The 18793-nt window shown below is 36.5% G+C and overlaps 1 protein-coding gene across 8 annotated transcripts in view; it reads right to left on the bottom strand.

The window, feature by feature from the left end:
* Window positions 1-18793, bottom strand: part of CDH18 (cadherin 18) — a 988723-nt gene that overhangs the window by 236313 nt on the left and 733617 nt on the right. For all 8 annotated transcript variants that reach the window (XM_082453751.1, XM_082453750.1, XM_082453747.1 and 5 more), the window contains one exon: window positions 7987-8281. In XM_082453751.1, the coding sequence (XP_082309877.1) occupies window positions 7987-8281 (295 nt within the window). The remainder of the gene's footprint in view (window positions 1-7986; window positions 8282-18793) is intronic.

Below are 18793 nucleotides of genomic sequence, written 5' to 3'. Positions count from 1 at the left end.
ATGATTGCAATGCAACCAAATTTAAATTTGTACTTCTGATTCCAGGCAAAAGCAATACTAGAACTGAAGAAATGTGGGTATACTTACACACAAATAGAAGTGACAAAATTATTGTTTTTTAAAAAAGAGATTTACCAATACACACAATTAAAAATAAACCTTTGCTAGCTTTTTTATGATAATAATATATATTATTATAATACCACTAAAGGTCTTAAGACAATTGTTCCCTTTCCATCTGAGAATGGCAATGCTATTTACAAATAAGATTTTATTCATTCTATCTTCATTTTCAAAAAGCCACACATGCACCTGAACACTGACCCCAAAAAGGGAATAATTTCATCTCATGGTCACTGCCCTCTTTGAAAAACACAGACTTTTAATAAAATTACAGAAAATCAAATTAAAGAAGTACTTCTATAGAATAATCGGTAAGAGGTGGTAAAGTCATCAAGATTGGAATGATAATAAACCACATATCAGAGAAAAAAGAAGACAAAAAATGTTAAGTGTGTATTGATAAAATATGTACCAGTCTCTTCATAGTTCTATCAGGTTACATTTGCCCTCCAGAATATTATAATGTCATTCTGTCCAAATATGTTCACTTTGTTGAAGGCAATCACATTTTTAGATAAGTTTTGAAAAAAGCAATGTGACAGCCAATAGCTTACTAGACACCCATCATAATTCAAATGGTCCTTTTCTAAATCAGTGCTACAAAAACAGGCAGATTTAAACAAGCACCACAATGATTCTCATGTAGCCACACTGTTACTCTTCTTTCTGTGAGCACAAATATCCTAACTTTATTCAATGGTTTTCCTCACTGTTTTCAAAATGTTATCCATTTAAATATGGCAACTAATACCTAAACATGAACATTGCTTACCTGGGCAGATAGAATTGGCTTTGGTCACAAAATATATGGCATGAGCATTCCAACACTATGGGATTCTCTTTGGAAGTGACTCGAAATTTAACAAATATCTTTTCTCCCATTCATGTTTCTATTTTGAAATCTTTTCATTCTTTTATTTTGCATGTTTCTTAGGGCAGTGATTCTCAACTGAGAGCAATTTTGGCCTCCAGAGATCTTTGGGCAATGTCTGAAGACATCACGATATGGCAGCGGTGGGAGGGATGCTATTGAAATCTAATGAGTAGAGAGACCAGGAATGCTGCTGAACATCCTATAATGCACAGGATAGCTCCCATAGCAAAGAACCTACAAGGCACAGGATAGCCCCCATAGCAAAGAACCTACAAGGCACAGGATAGCCCCCATAGCAAAGAACCTACAAGGCACAGGATAGCCCCCATAGCAAAGAACCTACAAGGCACAGGATAGCCCCCATAGCAAAGAACCTACAAGGCACAGGATAGCCCCCATAGCAAAGAATTATCCAGTCCCACATGTCAATAGTGGAAAGGTTGCAAAACTCTTCTAGGGGGATACGATTCCCTAGATAATAGCTGAAATTACATGGCGTATGTAAATCTAAGAGATAAAGAAAAACCTTATTTTAAAACATGCATTAAAAACCACTTCAGTTTATTTTGCATCTTTCTTTTTGAAAACATCCAGAATGCCACAGACTTTCTCTGCTTGTTATTACTCACTGACAGAAATATACTATCACGTTATGCTGTTCTCACTGGCAGTATAACACCCGGCAACTACTTGGAGGTCTCCATGACCATTTCTTAGCAATGGATAAACAAGAAACAGTCATCTGATAAAAACGTGCACACATAAGAGGTCCCTGGTGCTGCCTTCTCTTGCCCGCTCTGTATTCTCATATCACATTTCGCAAAGCTCTACAGGGAATCCATCATTTGCACGATGATCCTGCTTATGCCCCCTTAATCACACAAGCAGGCGCGCGTGCACACACGCACACACACACACTCTAAACTATACAACCCCACAGGGAAGAGAGAGGAGTGTTTTTCATCATGTGTCCTCTATGTAAAATGCACTTTTTTCTCCTTGTCTAACTGAAAAAGCCCCATACATTATATAAGATTCAGAGGATGTCTTCTCTAGTCTGCAAGCAGGGCTCCCAGTCCAACTGTATGGGCCCTCTGTTTTTTTGCTTATCAAACGCCATATTGAAAATTTCTGTTTACATGTCGGCAGTCTGCTCAAATTTAGGGGCTTTGTTTTATTTACCGTTTTATTACTAGCCACTATCACATTTCTTAGCACATTAAATGCCTTCACTCTCTGTCTCCTTCTTTCCAGAAAGAATTGGAGAGATTAAAGGATACAGTTTTTTTTTTTAATGACTGGATGATTCAAAACTCAATTAATGTGTATATGGTAAAAACAACGATCTTATCAGTCACCTTCTGTTGCAAAAATTTTGTTGTCACCTATCACACTATTGTTAGCTATTATTAGTATTGGAAACTGGTATAGTTTTAAATGTAAATATTATTAAGGTCAATTTTCACAAATCTACATTTTACTTTTCATTATCATTTCATAAATAACATGTATATATTATTTTAATAAAGAAGAATGTACTTCTCTCATACCAAATAAACCTGCAACCCTCTTTGTAGAAGTAATCACTTTTACCTGTGTGTGTGTCTCCTTCAGATATTTCTTATGTATGAGTATGCATATTCTGTAACTCGTATTTATTTTTAAAAATAAAGTAGATTCTATTCCACATGGATTTCTGAAAACTTTTTTTCTCACTAAAATACTCTGGATCTTTGAATGTCAGCATACACAGTTTAAATTCATTCATTTTAAGGCTGCCTAGGGTATCAGTATATGAAGACTCATTCATTTGAGAACTTCTTTATTAGTGTACTTTAAGTCTATTTTTCACTATTGTGAACAATACTACAATGGGCATCCTTCCTTTTATATCTTTGCATATCCATGTCAGTATATCTATAAAATAGCTTTCTACAATAAATATATGTTCTTTTAAAAATTTTGATAGACATTGCCAAATTACCCTCCAAAAAACTATGAAAATCAACCTTTCTGCTAACGGTTCTGCACATTAACAATTTTGTGAATTATCAAATTTGCATACTTGGTAGGTGAACATTGCTACCTCCCTCTCCTTCGTGGTTTCTTAAATTACTAGTGAAATTTGAGATTTTTCTGTATAATTAACGTGTTTATTTTTCCTAAGACTCTCCTGCTAACGTAATTTCCCCATGTTTATTTGATCGTAGTCATTTTATCCACTCATCAGAACTTCTATGGATCCAATTGATTCTACAGTTGATAGGAAACATGATTTAGATATCTGAAATCAACTGTTAGCTTCACCACATGCAGAAAGAAATATTGGTGCCATAGCAAAATCATCTAGTGTCACAATTACATAGAAATGGAAAGGAGGGATGATTTTCTGTATCATTCCCAAATCTAGCCACTTAATAGAAACTGACAGCACTGTTTCTCTTCTGATGCTAAAAGCTTACTCGCCACTCCTTTGGATTTAGTATTAGGTTCAATTCTTTGGTTATTGGGTTCATGTTGAAACCTAGAATTTGTCCAGCTATCAATTCAGATTCAGTGCAGCTGCATGTATCTGAAATCCAACTCGATAGCTTAAAAAGATGAGATTTACTTTCTTAAGAAGGCTGTTGGGATTCGCAGACCAGAGCTGGAGGTCAGTTCTGTAATGGATCATTCTTCCGGGCCCTTTTATCTTTCTGCACTAAGCAACAGGCTTTCATCTTTAGGTTGCAAGTGGCTGCTACATTTCTGTACCACGTCTGCTTTAGGCAACAATTGAAAGGAAAATGATGATGGGTGAAATATGCATGCCAGGTGTGATTTCTTGGCAGGAAACCTGTATCTTTCCTGGAAGTTCCACCTAATTGCCTCTGCTTAACATTCTACCATCTAGAATTACATCACATGGTCATTCTTAGATGAAAAGGTATGGCAGGGGGTGAATATTTAATTCTGCACAGTGTCACTCTGATCAAAACTGAGTTCTCGGGCTTCCCTGGTGGCGCAGTGGTTGAGAATCTGCCTGCCAATGCAGGGGACACGGGTTCGAGCCCTGATCTGGGAAGATCCCATGTGCCGCGGAGCAACTAGGCCCGTGAGCCGCAATTACCGAGCCTGCGCGTCTGGAGCCTGTGCTCCGCAACAAGAGAGGCCGCGACAGTGAGAGGCCCGCGCACCGCGATGAAGAGTGGCCCCCGCTTGCCGCAACTAGAGAAAGCCCTCGCACAGAAACGAAGACCCAACACAGCCATAAAAAAGTAAATAAATAAATAAATAATTAAATAATTTAAAAAAAAAAAAACAACAACTGAGTTCTCTTAGTAATAGGGAAGGGGAAGCTGAATATTGGGTAACTAACAGCATTTACCTAAAGGGAAGAAGAAGCAAGATCCTATTGTTTGTGACAAATGCCATATTTTTGTGTATGTGTATATAGTCAGCTGGGCTGTCAGAACACTAACTGCCCTGGATCAACAGGTGCCTGTCTATCAAGAGTATTAGAGGGTCATTCTCTAAAATCCCTTACAGTAGAGGTTGGCAAACTTTTACTGTAAAAGGCAACATAGTAAACATTTTAGGCTTTGTGAGCCATAGTGTTGGCTGCAAACTCAACTCTGCTACTGCAAAGCGCAACTACCATAAGCAATATTTAAATGCATGGGTATGGCTTTGTTCTGGTAAAACTTTGTTCATAAAAACAGACAGCAGGCTGGATTTGTCTCCACTGCCATGGTTTGCTCTTCTGTCCTGCACCACATTACTAGTTTTTTTTGTTGTTGTTGTTGTTTGTTTGTTTGACTTCTAAAATTAGAGGCAGTGCAAATACCACTCATTCTTAAGCCCACAATGTAAAGTGAGTTTCTCACTCCACTAACTTTTATATCACCTTCCATATGTTCATATTACAATGTGCATTAGATGCTATTATAATTTTTACGTATTTGTTTTTCCACAATGAGTTCATACACACACACACAATATGATTTCCAATATTCAGCCTAAAGCTTGCCATACTCTTTCACCAGAAATCATGCTTGGAACTGTGGTACAAAAGAGACTGAAAGCCTACTCTGCTTTGTCCCTTTTCTCCACTACTTTCAGGCATTAAATATTTCTCCTTCAACCATACTTGTCTCCATAAAAGAACTTAAGAATACAGTTGACCCTTGAACAACTTGGGGGTTAGGGGTACCAACCCCCTGTGCAGTCAAAAATCCACGGATAAGCTATTACGGTTGGCCTTTGTGTAGGAGGTTCCTGTAAGTGGACCCACGCAGTTCACACCCGTGTAGTTCAAGGGTCAGCTTCCCTAGTATTTCCCTCCCCTTCCTACCTTTCTCTTCAAGTCCTAGATGAGGACTGAGACGTCTTGGCTTGTTCCTAAGTCCTCCAGCCTTTGCTGCAATGATTCCTTTAGGCTTCATGATTCCTAAATGTCCAGCATTCTTTAACAGGCTCACATGTACCCACTTAGCTTTCACTGTGTTCACACACACGTATATATTTCAGGGTACATGTCTGATACCTTTTTTCCTCCCCTTGCCATTTTCCTTGGCTTTTCAATCTCTGTTCTGATTCATTTCAACTATTTTCAATGTCAACTGTTTTCCTAAATACTTTTCTAGGTAAGGTGGGAGGATGACATACTTTCTGGTTCCTTCTCCACATATTTCTTTCATACTAACAGATGAATCATGTTTTGCCTGAATGAAGGATTTGGGGTTTCAGTCTTTTCTCTGTAGGCTGACAATGGTATTCAATCGTTAACCACTTTCCAATATTTCAAGTGATAAATATGATGTGAAAATATCTTTTCCTAATAGGTAATTTTTACATATCTGAAAGTTTGTAAAAATATTCTCTGTATCCTTAGGTGAATCCTGGCAAAGTTCCTAAAGCCTAAGTTTGATTCTTATCCTATTACCCTTTCCAGGAACTCAGGAAGTCTCTTAAACTTGTAAATTCTGTATATTCCTCACCTCCAGGAAAAAAATGTTATTGCTCCTCTACTTCATCTGCTGTTTCCTGCTCTCTGGGAACATGTGTTATTCACATGCTAGGTCTAATTAACATATACTCTAAGTCTCATCTATTTCTCACAATTGCCATATATTTGTATTTTTGCCCTCTGATTTTTAGCTCTTTCTTCCAGTCTGGGATGTTCTTCAGTTCCAGAAAAATAATTTGGGTCTTATCAGTGACCCTTCATGCCTCAGTGCATACAATTGATTTTTTTGTTGTTTACTTGTTTATAGAAAACATGGCTTTGAGTTACAGAAATCTCTCTGCAGTGTCCTTAAAACACTAGTGCTCTGATTATCTACCGTTCAATACTCTTTCTTGGTAATGACTGCTGTGCCCATTTTTCTCTCTATGGTGCTTTGCCTGCCCTGGTGACCGTCGTTTCCTTTGCGCTCCCCGGGGTTCTTACTTGGCCCCTGGCAGTACCTTACCAGTGGCATTTTCACAAGTGGCGGAGTCATAGAGCTCTTCGCTTTCATAGGAGAAGATGACTGGCTGATGGGCTGTCAGTCCCTTGACAAGGTGCTAGGAGGAAGGCTGTTCTGGAGTTTTCACACAAACTCTTACCTGCCAGGAATAATGGTGTTGCGCTGTTTAACTTTCCTAAGAGACCAACGAGCATGAGTGTCTTCTGGGCCTTTCCACAGGCTCTCTGAGGCTAGACCCTGCACTCTACTCTGGTCCCTGGGGAGCCAGATTAGCAATGGCTTTCTCCCCTGAGATTCTGGTTAAGGAGGAGAACTTAGTCTCTCTTTCTAACCTGCTTCCCCAACGGATTCAGAAGCTATCTGCCAATCTCAGGAGAACTAAGATGAGTGGATCTGGGAAAAAAAAAATAAACTGCAATCTTGAATTAAAAAACCTTATGTATATGAGACAAAGGATGTTAACAAGACATATTGTGGTAATCATTTCACAATATATGTAAGTTAAGCCATCATACTGTTCACCTTAAACTCATACAGTGCTGTATGTCAATTATATCTCAATAAAACTGGAAAAATTTTCAAATTATAAAAACCATATATATATATCCAATTACACAGAGTGACTGGATTCGTGACTATAATACTTAATTTAAAACCCATACATATACAGGAAACTTAAATATGTAAAACCTTTATTCAAAATATACATTCTAAATCCAAACTGAGAGCCTCACAGAGGTAATAAAAATATTATTATCACAGCTGAACATTATTTTAATTATATTTAGGAAATTTATCATCTGAGATAAAAATAAAATAAAATAGCTAAACCATGGAAATCTGTGAGTGGTAGGAGAGCCCCAGATGATCAGAAGACTGGAGACCTCAATCACGATTTATCAAACGCAGTGTAGGCTCTGCATTCAGGAGAGCCTAGAGTCAATTTCTTCTAGCAATTTGGGAAAGAATTTGGGAAAGTTACTTACATACTGTACACCACTTTGCACAGCTTTAAAGCGGTATTCAAAATACTTCACAGGGTTGTCATATATTTTAAAATAAATAAGGGATGTAAATGTTTAGGAGTATCTGCAAAGTTTATTGATTAATGTAGCTATTGCTTGTACTATTAATACTAGTATAATTTGATCATAACCTGCAAGCATAAAAGACATAGCAATAGATTTCCAACATTATATTATCTGTATCTATACAAATTGTCACTGAATGTGTTGGTATGGTCAAAGAATTATGCCAGTTAAGCAAGAATTGCAAGTGTTTTCTCATGTATGGTTGTTTTTCCTTGAGATCAAGCTGTTTCTAAAACTTACAGATTCAGAAATTTGTTTTAATAAGTATTAGAATAGCTAGGCCAAATATTCTTTAACACTTTAGGCCATAGGAAATTATGAAAATATTTTGGAACTTCTTCAGATTTCTTCACTCCCCTCCCAAAATTTAAAAACTGGTCTTCAAAAGACGATTTTTGGATCATCAAAAATATATTAACTGCCAAAATATAAAAATGATTTCTCTTACCCATATCTGACATTTCAGGCACAGTTACGATATATGGTCCATCTGTGAACTTCGGAGCATTGTCATTGATGTCTTGCACTTTGATGATAAACTCAGATTCAGGTTCAAGGGGCTTGTTTGTTCGTCTGTCAATAGCCTGAGCATGAAGCACATAGTGGGTCTTCTGCTCTCTGTCTAGGCTTTTTGTTGAGTGGATGTCACCCGTGGTATCATCAATGATAAATATAGTCCCAGCACCTTCTCCAGTAAGGATGTACTTCACAGACCCATCACCTTTGTCAGAATTGGAGTGCAGCTGTAAATAAAGATGGAATAATTTAACACGAAATTATACTCCAACTTCACATGGTGCTCTCTGAAAACTGCCTATCTATAATTTAATACTTAGTTTGATTATGACTTTTCTTCTCTCCACAGTGTCCCATGTGTTGCTACAATCATCTGTTGGTCTGCAGTTTTTCTCCACTTGGTATTAATATGGATATTTTTATTATGATCTGCCTAAGATCCAATTATTGATGTAAGAAAAATTAATAAGCAATACTTATTAAAAGAAAAACAATAACCCTTGCGGTCATTCTACTAAATCCACACTTTACTACGTACATAGAATAGAACTGGAAAAAGAAACTACCAGTAAATCACTGTTGCCTTCCATACTTGTAGGGATTTTTTTTTTTTTAATTAATAGCTTGTCATTCTATTTCAACATTAAAATTAGAAAAGAAAATTGTAGGACAAATTGACATTCAAATTATTTATTAAAAATTCCACAAAAGAGGCACTTATTTGTCACAGAAGCATTAATTTTATAATTTGGAAAAATAAATATTTTCTAGATTAATTGTTTACATTTAGAATTTACAAAAAAATTGTGGTAGAATATTCTCTTTCTTGAAAATTTATGAAACTTTAACTCAAAATTTAAATAACAGTAATAGATTTAATCAATACATTGGCCCTAATTTTTAATTAATTGAGAAACACTAAAAAATTTCACTTATTAAATTAAAATGATCGAATATTCTTTGAATAGACATTATAAGAGTAATATTTCAGCAGAGAATTTCAACAAGAAAGATAAATAACGGTAAGATAATTATAAGCCTCTTTTTATCATTTATATATTAGCAAATGCTTTTAAACTGCATATGGTTCACACTTAATATCTTGCTATAACTTATAGCATCAAAGTTCAGTTAAATATTTCCATGAACACTACTGCTATATTTCTAGCTAAGAACGACATCAGTATTTTCTTAAATTGCAAACACATACTTGAAGAATGGTTTCTCCCAAGAGACCTGAACAGTTATCCTTCATATGAAACCTTTTTGGTCACATAACCTCAACTACTCACTTTTTGCACATTTCTGACCCTTGCAAACATTGAAAATATATAACCTTGTTTACATAGCGTTTTGGTTTCTAGCCACAGTAAAGTGAAAATTTTCAAGGTTTATGTTGAAGTCTCTGAACTCTTAGAAGATATTTTTTAAAAGATAAAATATAGGGATTTCCCTGGTTGCACAGTGGTTAAGAACCCGCCTGTCAATGCAGGGGACAGGGGTTCGATCCCTGGTCTGGGAAGATCCCACATGTCGCAGAGCAACTAAGCTCATGAGTCACAACTACTGAGCCCATGAGCCGCAGCTACTGAGTCCGTGTGCCACAACTACTGAAGCCCACGCGCCCTAGAGCCCATGCTCCATAGCAAGAGAAGCCACCACAATGAGAAGCCCACCCACTTCAATGAAGAGTAGTCCCCACTCGCCACAACTAGAGAAAGCCCGCATCAGCAACGAATGGCCATTATCAAAAAGCTAGAAACAACAAATGCTGGAAAGGGTGTGGTGAAAAGGGAACCCTCCTGCACTGTTGGTGGGAATGTAAATTGATACAACCACTATGGAGAACAGTATGAAGGTTCCTTAAAAAACTAAAAAAAGAACTACCATATGACCCAGCAATCCCACTACTGGGCATATACCCTGAGAAACCCATAATTCAAAAAGAGTCATGTACCACAATATCCATTGCAGCACTATTTACAATAGCCAGGACATGAAAGCAACCTAAGTATCCATCAACAGATGAATGGATAAAGAAGATGTGGCACATATATGTATAATGGAATATTACTCAGCCATAAAAAGAAATGAAATTGAGTTATTTGCAGTGAGGTGGATGGACCTAGAGTCTGTCATACAGGGTGAAGAAAGTCAGAAAGAGAAAAATACCAAATGCTAACACATACATATGGAATCTAAAAAAAAAAAAAAAAAAAAAAAAAAATGGCTCTGATGAACCTAGGGGCAGGACAGGAATAAACACGCAGACGTAGGGAATGGACTTGAGGACACAGGGAGGGGGAAGTGTAAGCTGGGACAAAGTGAGAGAGTACCACTGACATATATACACTACCAAATGAAAAAGAGATAGCTAGTGGGAAGCAGCTGCATAGCACAGGGAGATCAGCTTGGTGCTTTGTGACCACCTAGAGGGGTGGGATAGGGAGGGTGGGAGGGAGGGAGATGCAAGAGGGAGGAGATATGGGGATATATGTATACATATAGCTGATTCACTTTGTTATACGGCAGAAACTAACACAACATTATAAAGCAATTATACTCCAATAAACATGTTAAAAAAAAAATTTAAAGACCCAATACAGCTATAAATAAATAAATAAATAAATATAAAATATAGAAAAAGACAATATAAGGAAAGAACTATTATTATGGGAAAATGAAGGCATCTGAAACATAAATAATAGTACATCAGGAAAAGTTTAACTTATTTATTGAAAATACATAGGACATAATCAGGGACAAAATTCTGATGGGAATCACTCAGCTAGATTAAACAAATTAAATCATTTCAAAACTGCTTTTTTGGAGTTTTTCTAAAAAGGAGTAAAAATACATTAGCAAAATATGAAAAACACAGCTTTCAAAGATTCACACTTCATTAGTAAATTAACTACTAAAAGAAGCAGTAAAATGAGTTGCATAGAGACAGATGTATGCATGTATGAAAGTGAATTTATTCATTTATTTATGTCTCTTGACATATCATTTTAGCACCTACAAGAAAAGATTTATCATTTATGCAGCAGACGTCTACACAACATCGACAGAGCAGTCTATTTCACATTCTCCAACTTTGCCTCTATCCATGACCAAAGCACAGCAAAGTAAAGCAACAAATTCATTGAACAAATGTTTCTAAAACCTTTTCTGGAACATTTGTGTTATTAAATTAACAAAAGGTGAGATCGTTTTAATAGCTATTGCTATACTGTGTATAAATTATAAATCTATATATTATAAATATAAGTAATTAAAAACACTTGAGGGCAAGGGTTAAGCCTTCTAACAACTAATTTTTGAAAGATATAACAATGGTGACAATTAACTCTTTTCCTCAGGATATATTCGCATACTCTTTTATATTTTAGTGAGGTTAATTTGAAATTATTTAGTCTTGGATTAAAGGTTCACATTACAAAGGGTTAACTATATTTATATTTTTAAATAGGCGTATGGATGTAGACCAGAAACAGAAATATGTAAAAGAAGTAGTAAAGTTGTCAGTCTAAAGCATCTGTTAAAAAATTATATGTTCTGTGCTTTATACTGATTATGCTAAATAATTCAAATAAAAGATAAATGCCAGTAGATTTATGGCTTTAGATTTTAAAACTTGAACCTGACTTCACATTTATAAAGTTTTGAGAATTAACATATAACTTAGCATGTTTCAGAAGTTATGTCTAATTAGAAAATAAACGTGCAATACAATCAGTGAACTGTATTTCACCAGTATTTATATTACTGTACAACACAAAGTTACATCAAGATATTATAACTATGTATTTGGATTACATAAGTTGTTGATAATACTTAGCTTGAGTGTTTTACTAAGGTAGATGATCATTTTATTAATGGATTTTTTAAAATCTTTCATCTGGCCTGCTGGAATCTTGAAATGATAGTTACCATGTAACACTAATGGAAACCCAGCACAGTAGCAGTAGGTCAATTGATTAATAGTTTATATAATTTTTTTTAATTAAAAAAATTTTTTGGAGTATAATTGTTTTACGATGTTGTGTTAGTTTCTGCTGTACAATAAAGTGAGTCAGCTATATGTATACATATATCCCCTCCCTCTTGGACCTCCCTCCTTCCACCCCGCCATCCTACTCATCTAGGTCAGGTCATCACCAAGCACGGAGCTGAGCTTCCTGTGCTTTATAGTGTGCCCCCACTAGTTTTTTTTTCTTTTAATATCTTTATTGGAGTATAATTGCTTTACAATGTTGTGTTAGTTTCTGCTGTATAACGAAGTGAATCAGCTATACATATACATATATCCCCATATCTCTTCCCTCTTGCACCTCCCTCCCACCCTCCCTATCCCACCCCTCTAGGTGGGCACAAAGCACCAAGCTGATCTCCCTGTGCTATGCGGCTGCTTCCCACTAGCTATCTATTTTACATTTGGTAGTGTATATATGTCCATGCCACTCTCTCACTTTGTCCCAGCTTACCCTTCCCCCTCCCTGTGTCCTCAAGTCCATTCTCTACATCTGTGTCTTTATTCCTGTGCTGCCCCTAGGTTCTTCAGAAACATCTTTTTTTTTTTTTTTTTTTTTTAGATTCCATATATATGTGTTAACATACGGCATTTGTTTTTCTCTTTCTGACTTACTTCACTCTGTATGACAGACTCTATTTTATGCATGGTAGTGTATATATGTCATTCCTAATCTCCCAATTCGTCCCACCCTCTCAGTGATCCACCCTCAGGATTACCTCTTTTCCATTGGACCTATTCTCAAATCTTCAGTTCTATTTACAACATGCACTCTGCAACAGAGGTTGGGGGAAACACTGGCTACACTGTCTTGTTTTCCTTAACAAGTAGGTTTTAAGATTCTGGAAGAACACATTTTGTATTAGGTTTTGTAAGGCAAAAAATGGTGAATGAGTGAGTGAATGAATACGTGACTGAAATGGATGAGCAGTAACGAGTGCAGTAGAGGTAAAAATCTTAAGACATGGAGAGAAAACTTTTAGATACAGATAATCAGGTTATACAGATAATCAGACTAGAAATGTGCTATCTTCGAGGGTGGGCAGCAATGAGACATCAAATGAAAGAGACTGGGAGTCTAGTATGTAAAGTAGGAATGCTCTGGATATAAGCACGGTACTGACTTAGTAACCAGTAAAATATTACATTGTAAATTTAGCTAGCTACTAGACTATTTGAGAGATTTCTATGTTTTTTACATTAAATATATAAAAATATTTGGAAGATAAAGTTGATTTTCATCATATATAGTTCAGAATAGTAGCAGGGTGTTATCATAACACACAGTGGTGGGAATATACTTTTAGAGTCATGAGATTTTGCAAAGTGAGTGATATTTTTATGCTAAAGAAGAGCTATTATACTGTCCTAAAGCAAGAGTAAAAAATCTTTGTGTATCTGATCACATAAAAACATAGGGTTAATTAATTGTTCTTTAAAGAACAGAAAAGGGGAGGAGAATGCAGAAAGAAAACATAGTCACCCAAGTGAAGCAAAACGAACACTTCTCTGACATTCTTTTAATAAATTATCTCTTCCTTAGTGTTAAGGAGTTACCCACAGCACTTAGAAAGCTAATGTGACACACATGAGTTCCCCCCAGAAGACTATTTATTCACCCTGGACCACATTAGGATGGGGACCTAAAAATTTATAGCTTTTACTCTAATGCAGAATTCCTCACTGAGATAATATTCTATCCTTTGGGGAAGAATAACTTTAAAAGGTTAAGAAGATGGTGTCAGAGCAATTAATTTATAAAGTTGCTTTTAGTTAGGACTTCAAGCTATGTTATAAAAATAGGTCACTAACTTAAAATTGTGATATTTTGGACTACATAATTTATTCATTTTTATGAGTAGGAAACTTCTATTTACAATAATAATTCCAGTAGAAACCAGAAACAGCCAGAAATATTATACAGTAATTCCATTATAATCATTTTCTCCACCACATAAAATACAAGTGATGCAATGTGAAACCTATGTGAGGATCATAGGAAAGACATGTCATTAAAACTTATTATGCATCTCTCATTCCAGAATGTGCTATATTTTAAACTATAAGCAGATAAAACAAAATTCAATTGAACTCTTAATAAGTAATTGATGCGAAGAAAAAACACATCGAAGAGTAACAGCCTATTGGCAATTAACACATCAGCCTCTTCATGTAAAAAAAGGAATACATAACCATCAGTTTTAATTATGCATCAATACGTAAAAAGGTATGTTAAAAACAGTAACAATAAAGCATTGTGTTCAACCACAAAGCTAATGTTAATCAATTAAAAGGTTAAGAAATTAGATGAGGGTAAGAAAATAAGGTTTGCATTTGTTTAACTAGAAACATCCAAGGTCTTTGCAAACATGCAAAGGTCACATGTTGAATTTTAGTTTCTAGCTTTTAACTGCTTTATTGGTATTCTTAGAAAAGGAAACAAGTGAATGAAAAGGAGGAAGGGAAAAGGAGAAGAAAGGAACACATTTTTAACTATTATAACCCCTGAATCGCAGCTTAGGGCTACTAACACACAGGATGAAAAACTACAAAATACCTCTATAAAGTCTGAGGTTGTTTTAATTCTGTAGGCATCAGCTTTACTTCAGAGAGCCCCATTCAGGTGCGCCAAATATTTGGGCAGTGCAGGAGGCATTCAGTGGTTGAGAATTTCGCTATTAATTTCTGGGAAGCCTCAAAAAGTGACCAACTGATTAGAATTGAAGGGAGATATATATAAGGCACAGGAATACCTATTATCTGCCAGAGTTCATGTCTTCTTTTATCTCCCAGTCAAGGTCTAGTTGAGAAAGGGGTGGCTCTGGCAGCTGGTTTTAAAGAAAAAAAATCTCACAGAATACTAAAGATTATTATAATTCCATAAAAATACTGGCCCAAACCATTGCCCACACATTCCAGTGTGCTGTGATTTTATCCCCATTTAAATTTGGCCATCACTGTTCATTTTAGCCCCTTTTCCTCAGGTAAGAAAGCAGTAATTGCACTTAGAAGGGAGGGCAAAGAAAGATAATGGAAGTGTGAGTAGCTTCAGTCCTTTGGAAAATTCATCTGACAATAAAATGTAAGATTCTCATTTGATCTATCAATCACTTTGAGGAGTTTATTCATCCAACAAACATTTTTTGGAATGTCCACCATGTGCCAGTCATGGTACTCTGTACTTAAATCCATCACTGAACAAGCAGGCTGAGATCCCTGCCCGGGTAATGCCTACATTCATTCCACTGGGGAAAAGCAGACAGTAAGCAGAAAACATGACAATATACAATATGCAAGACCCACATTTAAAAAGGAAAGAGAGAAAAAATGAAGTAATATCAGAAGTGGTCAGGTGGTAAATAGAAGTGGTGATATTAAATAAAGGAATATGGTAGGTAGAATATTTGTCCCTCAAAGATATCAATGTCTTTATTCTGGGAGTGTTTGGATATGTTGCTTTACATGAAAAAAAGATATGATTGAAGTTGAGGTCTTTTGAGATGAGGAAATTACCTTGGTTTCTTTAGATGGGACAGATCTGAATATCTGGGTCCTTAAAGGGGAGGAATCCATCCCAGCTGGGTGAGACAGAGAAATGGAAGTGTGAGAAGGATTCAGCGTTTCATTGCTGGGTCTGAGATGTAAGAGACTTTGTGCAACTCCCAAGAGACATCTCTAGAAGCGGGAAAAGCCAAGAAAATGGATTCTTCCCCAGAGCCTACAGAAGGAACGAGACCCTGCCTACACCTTGATTTTAACCCCGTGAAAACTATGTTGAACTTCTGACCGAAAGAATTATTAGAAAAAAAACCTGTTGTTTCAAGCCACTAATTTGGTGGTGATTTGTTATAGCAGCGATGAGAAACTAATAAAGGAGTCAGATAAGGCATATTAAAAAGATGACATCTTAGCAAATTCTGGAAGAAGGTGAGGGAGATAGCCAAATGCACACTTCAGGAAACAGCATTCCAGGCAGGGGCAACAAAGAGCGAAAGGACCAAGTTAGGAACATTACTAGCAGGTTCCAGAAACCAGGAGGAGGCCAGTGTAACTGGAGCAGCATGGGCAAAGAGGAGGGTAGTGGAGAAGACATCAGAGAACTTACTGGAAGTGAGATCATGAAGGACCACTGTATGACCTGGAGACACTGGATGGCTATGACAGTGGCGTGTCATCGTCAATTTACATCTCAAAGTGACACTGCTGGCTTCATTACTGAGAACAGGAACTAGAGGAACAAAAGTGAAGGCAAGGGGCACTGACAGAATGCTACTGCAGTAACAAGATGACTGATGACAACAGCATGGACCAGGGGTAGTAGTGAAGGTGGTAGGAAATAGTGCAATCATAAATATATTTTGAAAGTGAAGCAAACAACACCAAAACAAAAATAAGCAAGTGGGGCTACACTGAACTGAAAAACTTCTGCACAGCAAACAGAACCATCAACAAAATGAAGAGGCCACCTAGGGAATAGGAGGAATTATTTGCAACTCATATATTTGGTAAGGGGTTAATATTCAAAATATACAAAGAGCCAATACAACCCAATAGCAAAAAAGCAAACAGTCCAATTCAAAATTGGACAGAGGAACTGAATGGATATTTTTCCAGAGAAGATATACAAATGGCCAACAGGTACATGAAAAGATGCTTGACATCACTAATCATCAGGGAAGTGCAAATCAAAACTATAATGAAACATCACCTCACACCTGTTAGAACAGCTATCATCAAAAAGACGAGATTTGGGCTTCCCTGGTGGTGCAGTGGTTGAGAATCTGCCTGCCAATGCAGGGGACACGGGTTCGAGCCCTGGTCTGGGAAGATCCCACATGCCGCGGAGCAACTAGGCCCGTGAGCCACAATTACTGAGCCTGCGCATCTGGAGCCTGTGCTCCGCAACAAGAGAGGCCGCGATAGTGAAAGGCCCGCGCACCGCGACGAAGAGTGGCCCCCGCTTGCCACAACTAGAGAAAGCCCTCGCACAGAAACGAAGACCCAACACAGCCATAAATAAATAAAATAAATAAATTTTAAAAAGACAAGATTTAAGCATTAGTGACAATGCAGAGAAAAAGACACTTTTGCACTATTGGTCGGAATGTAAATTGTTACAGTTACTATGGAAAACAGTATGGAGGTTCCTCAAAAATTTAAAAATAGAACTACCATATGATCCAGCAATTACCCTTCTGGGTATATATGCAAAGCACATGAAAACTGGATCTTGACGAGATATGGACAATCCCAAGTTCACTGCAGCGTTATTCACAATAGCCAAGATACTAAACAACCTGAGTGTCTGTCAAGAGATGAATGGATGAAGAAAATGTGGTATATATACATACAATGGAATATTATTCAGCCATAAGAAAGGACATCCTGCCATTTGCGACAACATGGATGGACCTGGAGGGCATTATGCTAAAAGGGAAAAGTCAGACAGAGAAAGACAAATACTGTATATCACTTATATGTAAAATCTAAACAAGCTGGACTCATAGAAACTGAGACTAGAATGGTGGTTACCAGGGACTGAGGGGTGGGGGAAGAGAGATGTTGGTCAAAGAGTACCAACCTCCAGCTATAAAATGAACAAGTTCTGGGGAATCTGATGTACGGCAAAATGATTATAGCTAATAAGAGCCTATTAGATACTAAGTGAATAGATCTCAAATGTTCTCACCACAGAAAGAAAATGATAATTATATGATGGGATGGAGGATTTAGATAAGGATACAGTGGTAATTGTTTTGCCATACACAATTGTATCAAATCAACATGTTGTACATCTTCAACTTACACAACGTCATATGTCGATTATTTCAGTAAAGCTGGGAAAAAAATGAAAGAAAGGGAAAAAGCAAAGATTTCCTAAAAAAGATGATATGGGGTATAATTGAAAGGAGAAGTGAAGCACAAATGTTAGGTGTTTGGCCACAGTTGCTAAAAGTATGAAGTTGCAATCAACCGAGATGTGAAAGGATCCAGGCACAGGAAGCTGAAAGGAGAAGATTAGGAATTCAACTTCAGACATGCTAAATGAGATATTTCTACTAGAGATACCAGTAGAGATTCCAAGAAGTCATTTGTATATGCAGCCTGGAGTTCAGAAGACAAATGTTGGCTTTATAAACTTGGTAGGTATCAGGACAAAGGTAGTATTTTGAGCGATGAAACAGGATGATATTATCAATGAAATAAATGGAGAAAAAAAGTGGAAGGACTGATGATTGAAACCTGTAGGGTTTCAAAATTCAAAAGGTAGAGGGACCAGAAGGTACTGAGAAAGAGCAATCAATAAAGCATGTTAGTGTCCTGGGGGCGAAAATGAAATGGAAAATTAAGCACCTGTGTATAACGATAGCTATATGAAAATAATAATTATTGATTATTTTAGAGGCAAAAGAAATCTGAAGTTTCAGCTGGAGGGAGATGGTTTTACAACTTATGAACTATTAAAATAATAATGTGAGTATATTAGCTCTGAAGAACTATCCATAATTTGCTGTTCATTGAGAAAATCATATTGTAGAATAATACAGAAGACAAATCTTATTTAGAGAAAAAATATAAATAACAATAAAACTACATATATAATATATTCCTATTTATTAACATGATCAAGTAGAAAATTAGAGAAAGATATAATCCAGGCATCTTACACTTGAGGGAAGACAGAAAAAGAGGCTACACTGCAGTG

The sequence above is a fragment of the Balaenoptera physalus genome, assembly GCF_965194825.1.
Source record: "Balaenoptera physalus genome assembly, chromosome: 3".
In the NCBI taxonomy this organism is placed as follows: domain Eukaryota; kingdom Metazoa; phylum Chordata; class Mammalia; order Artiodactyla; family Balaenopteridae; genus Balaenoptera; species Balaenoptera physalus.
The sequence above is the reverse complement of the archived record's forward strand: the minus strand, read 5'-3'. Positions and strand labels throughout refer to the sequence as shown.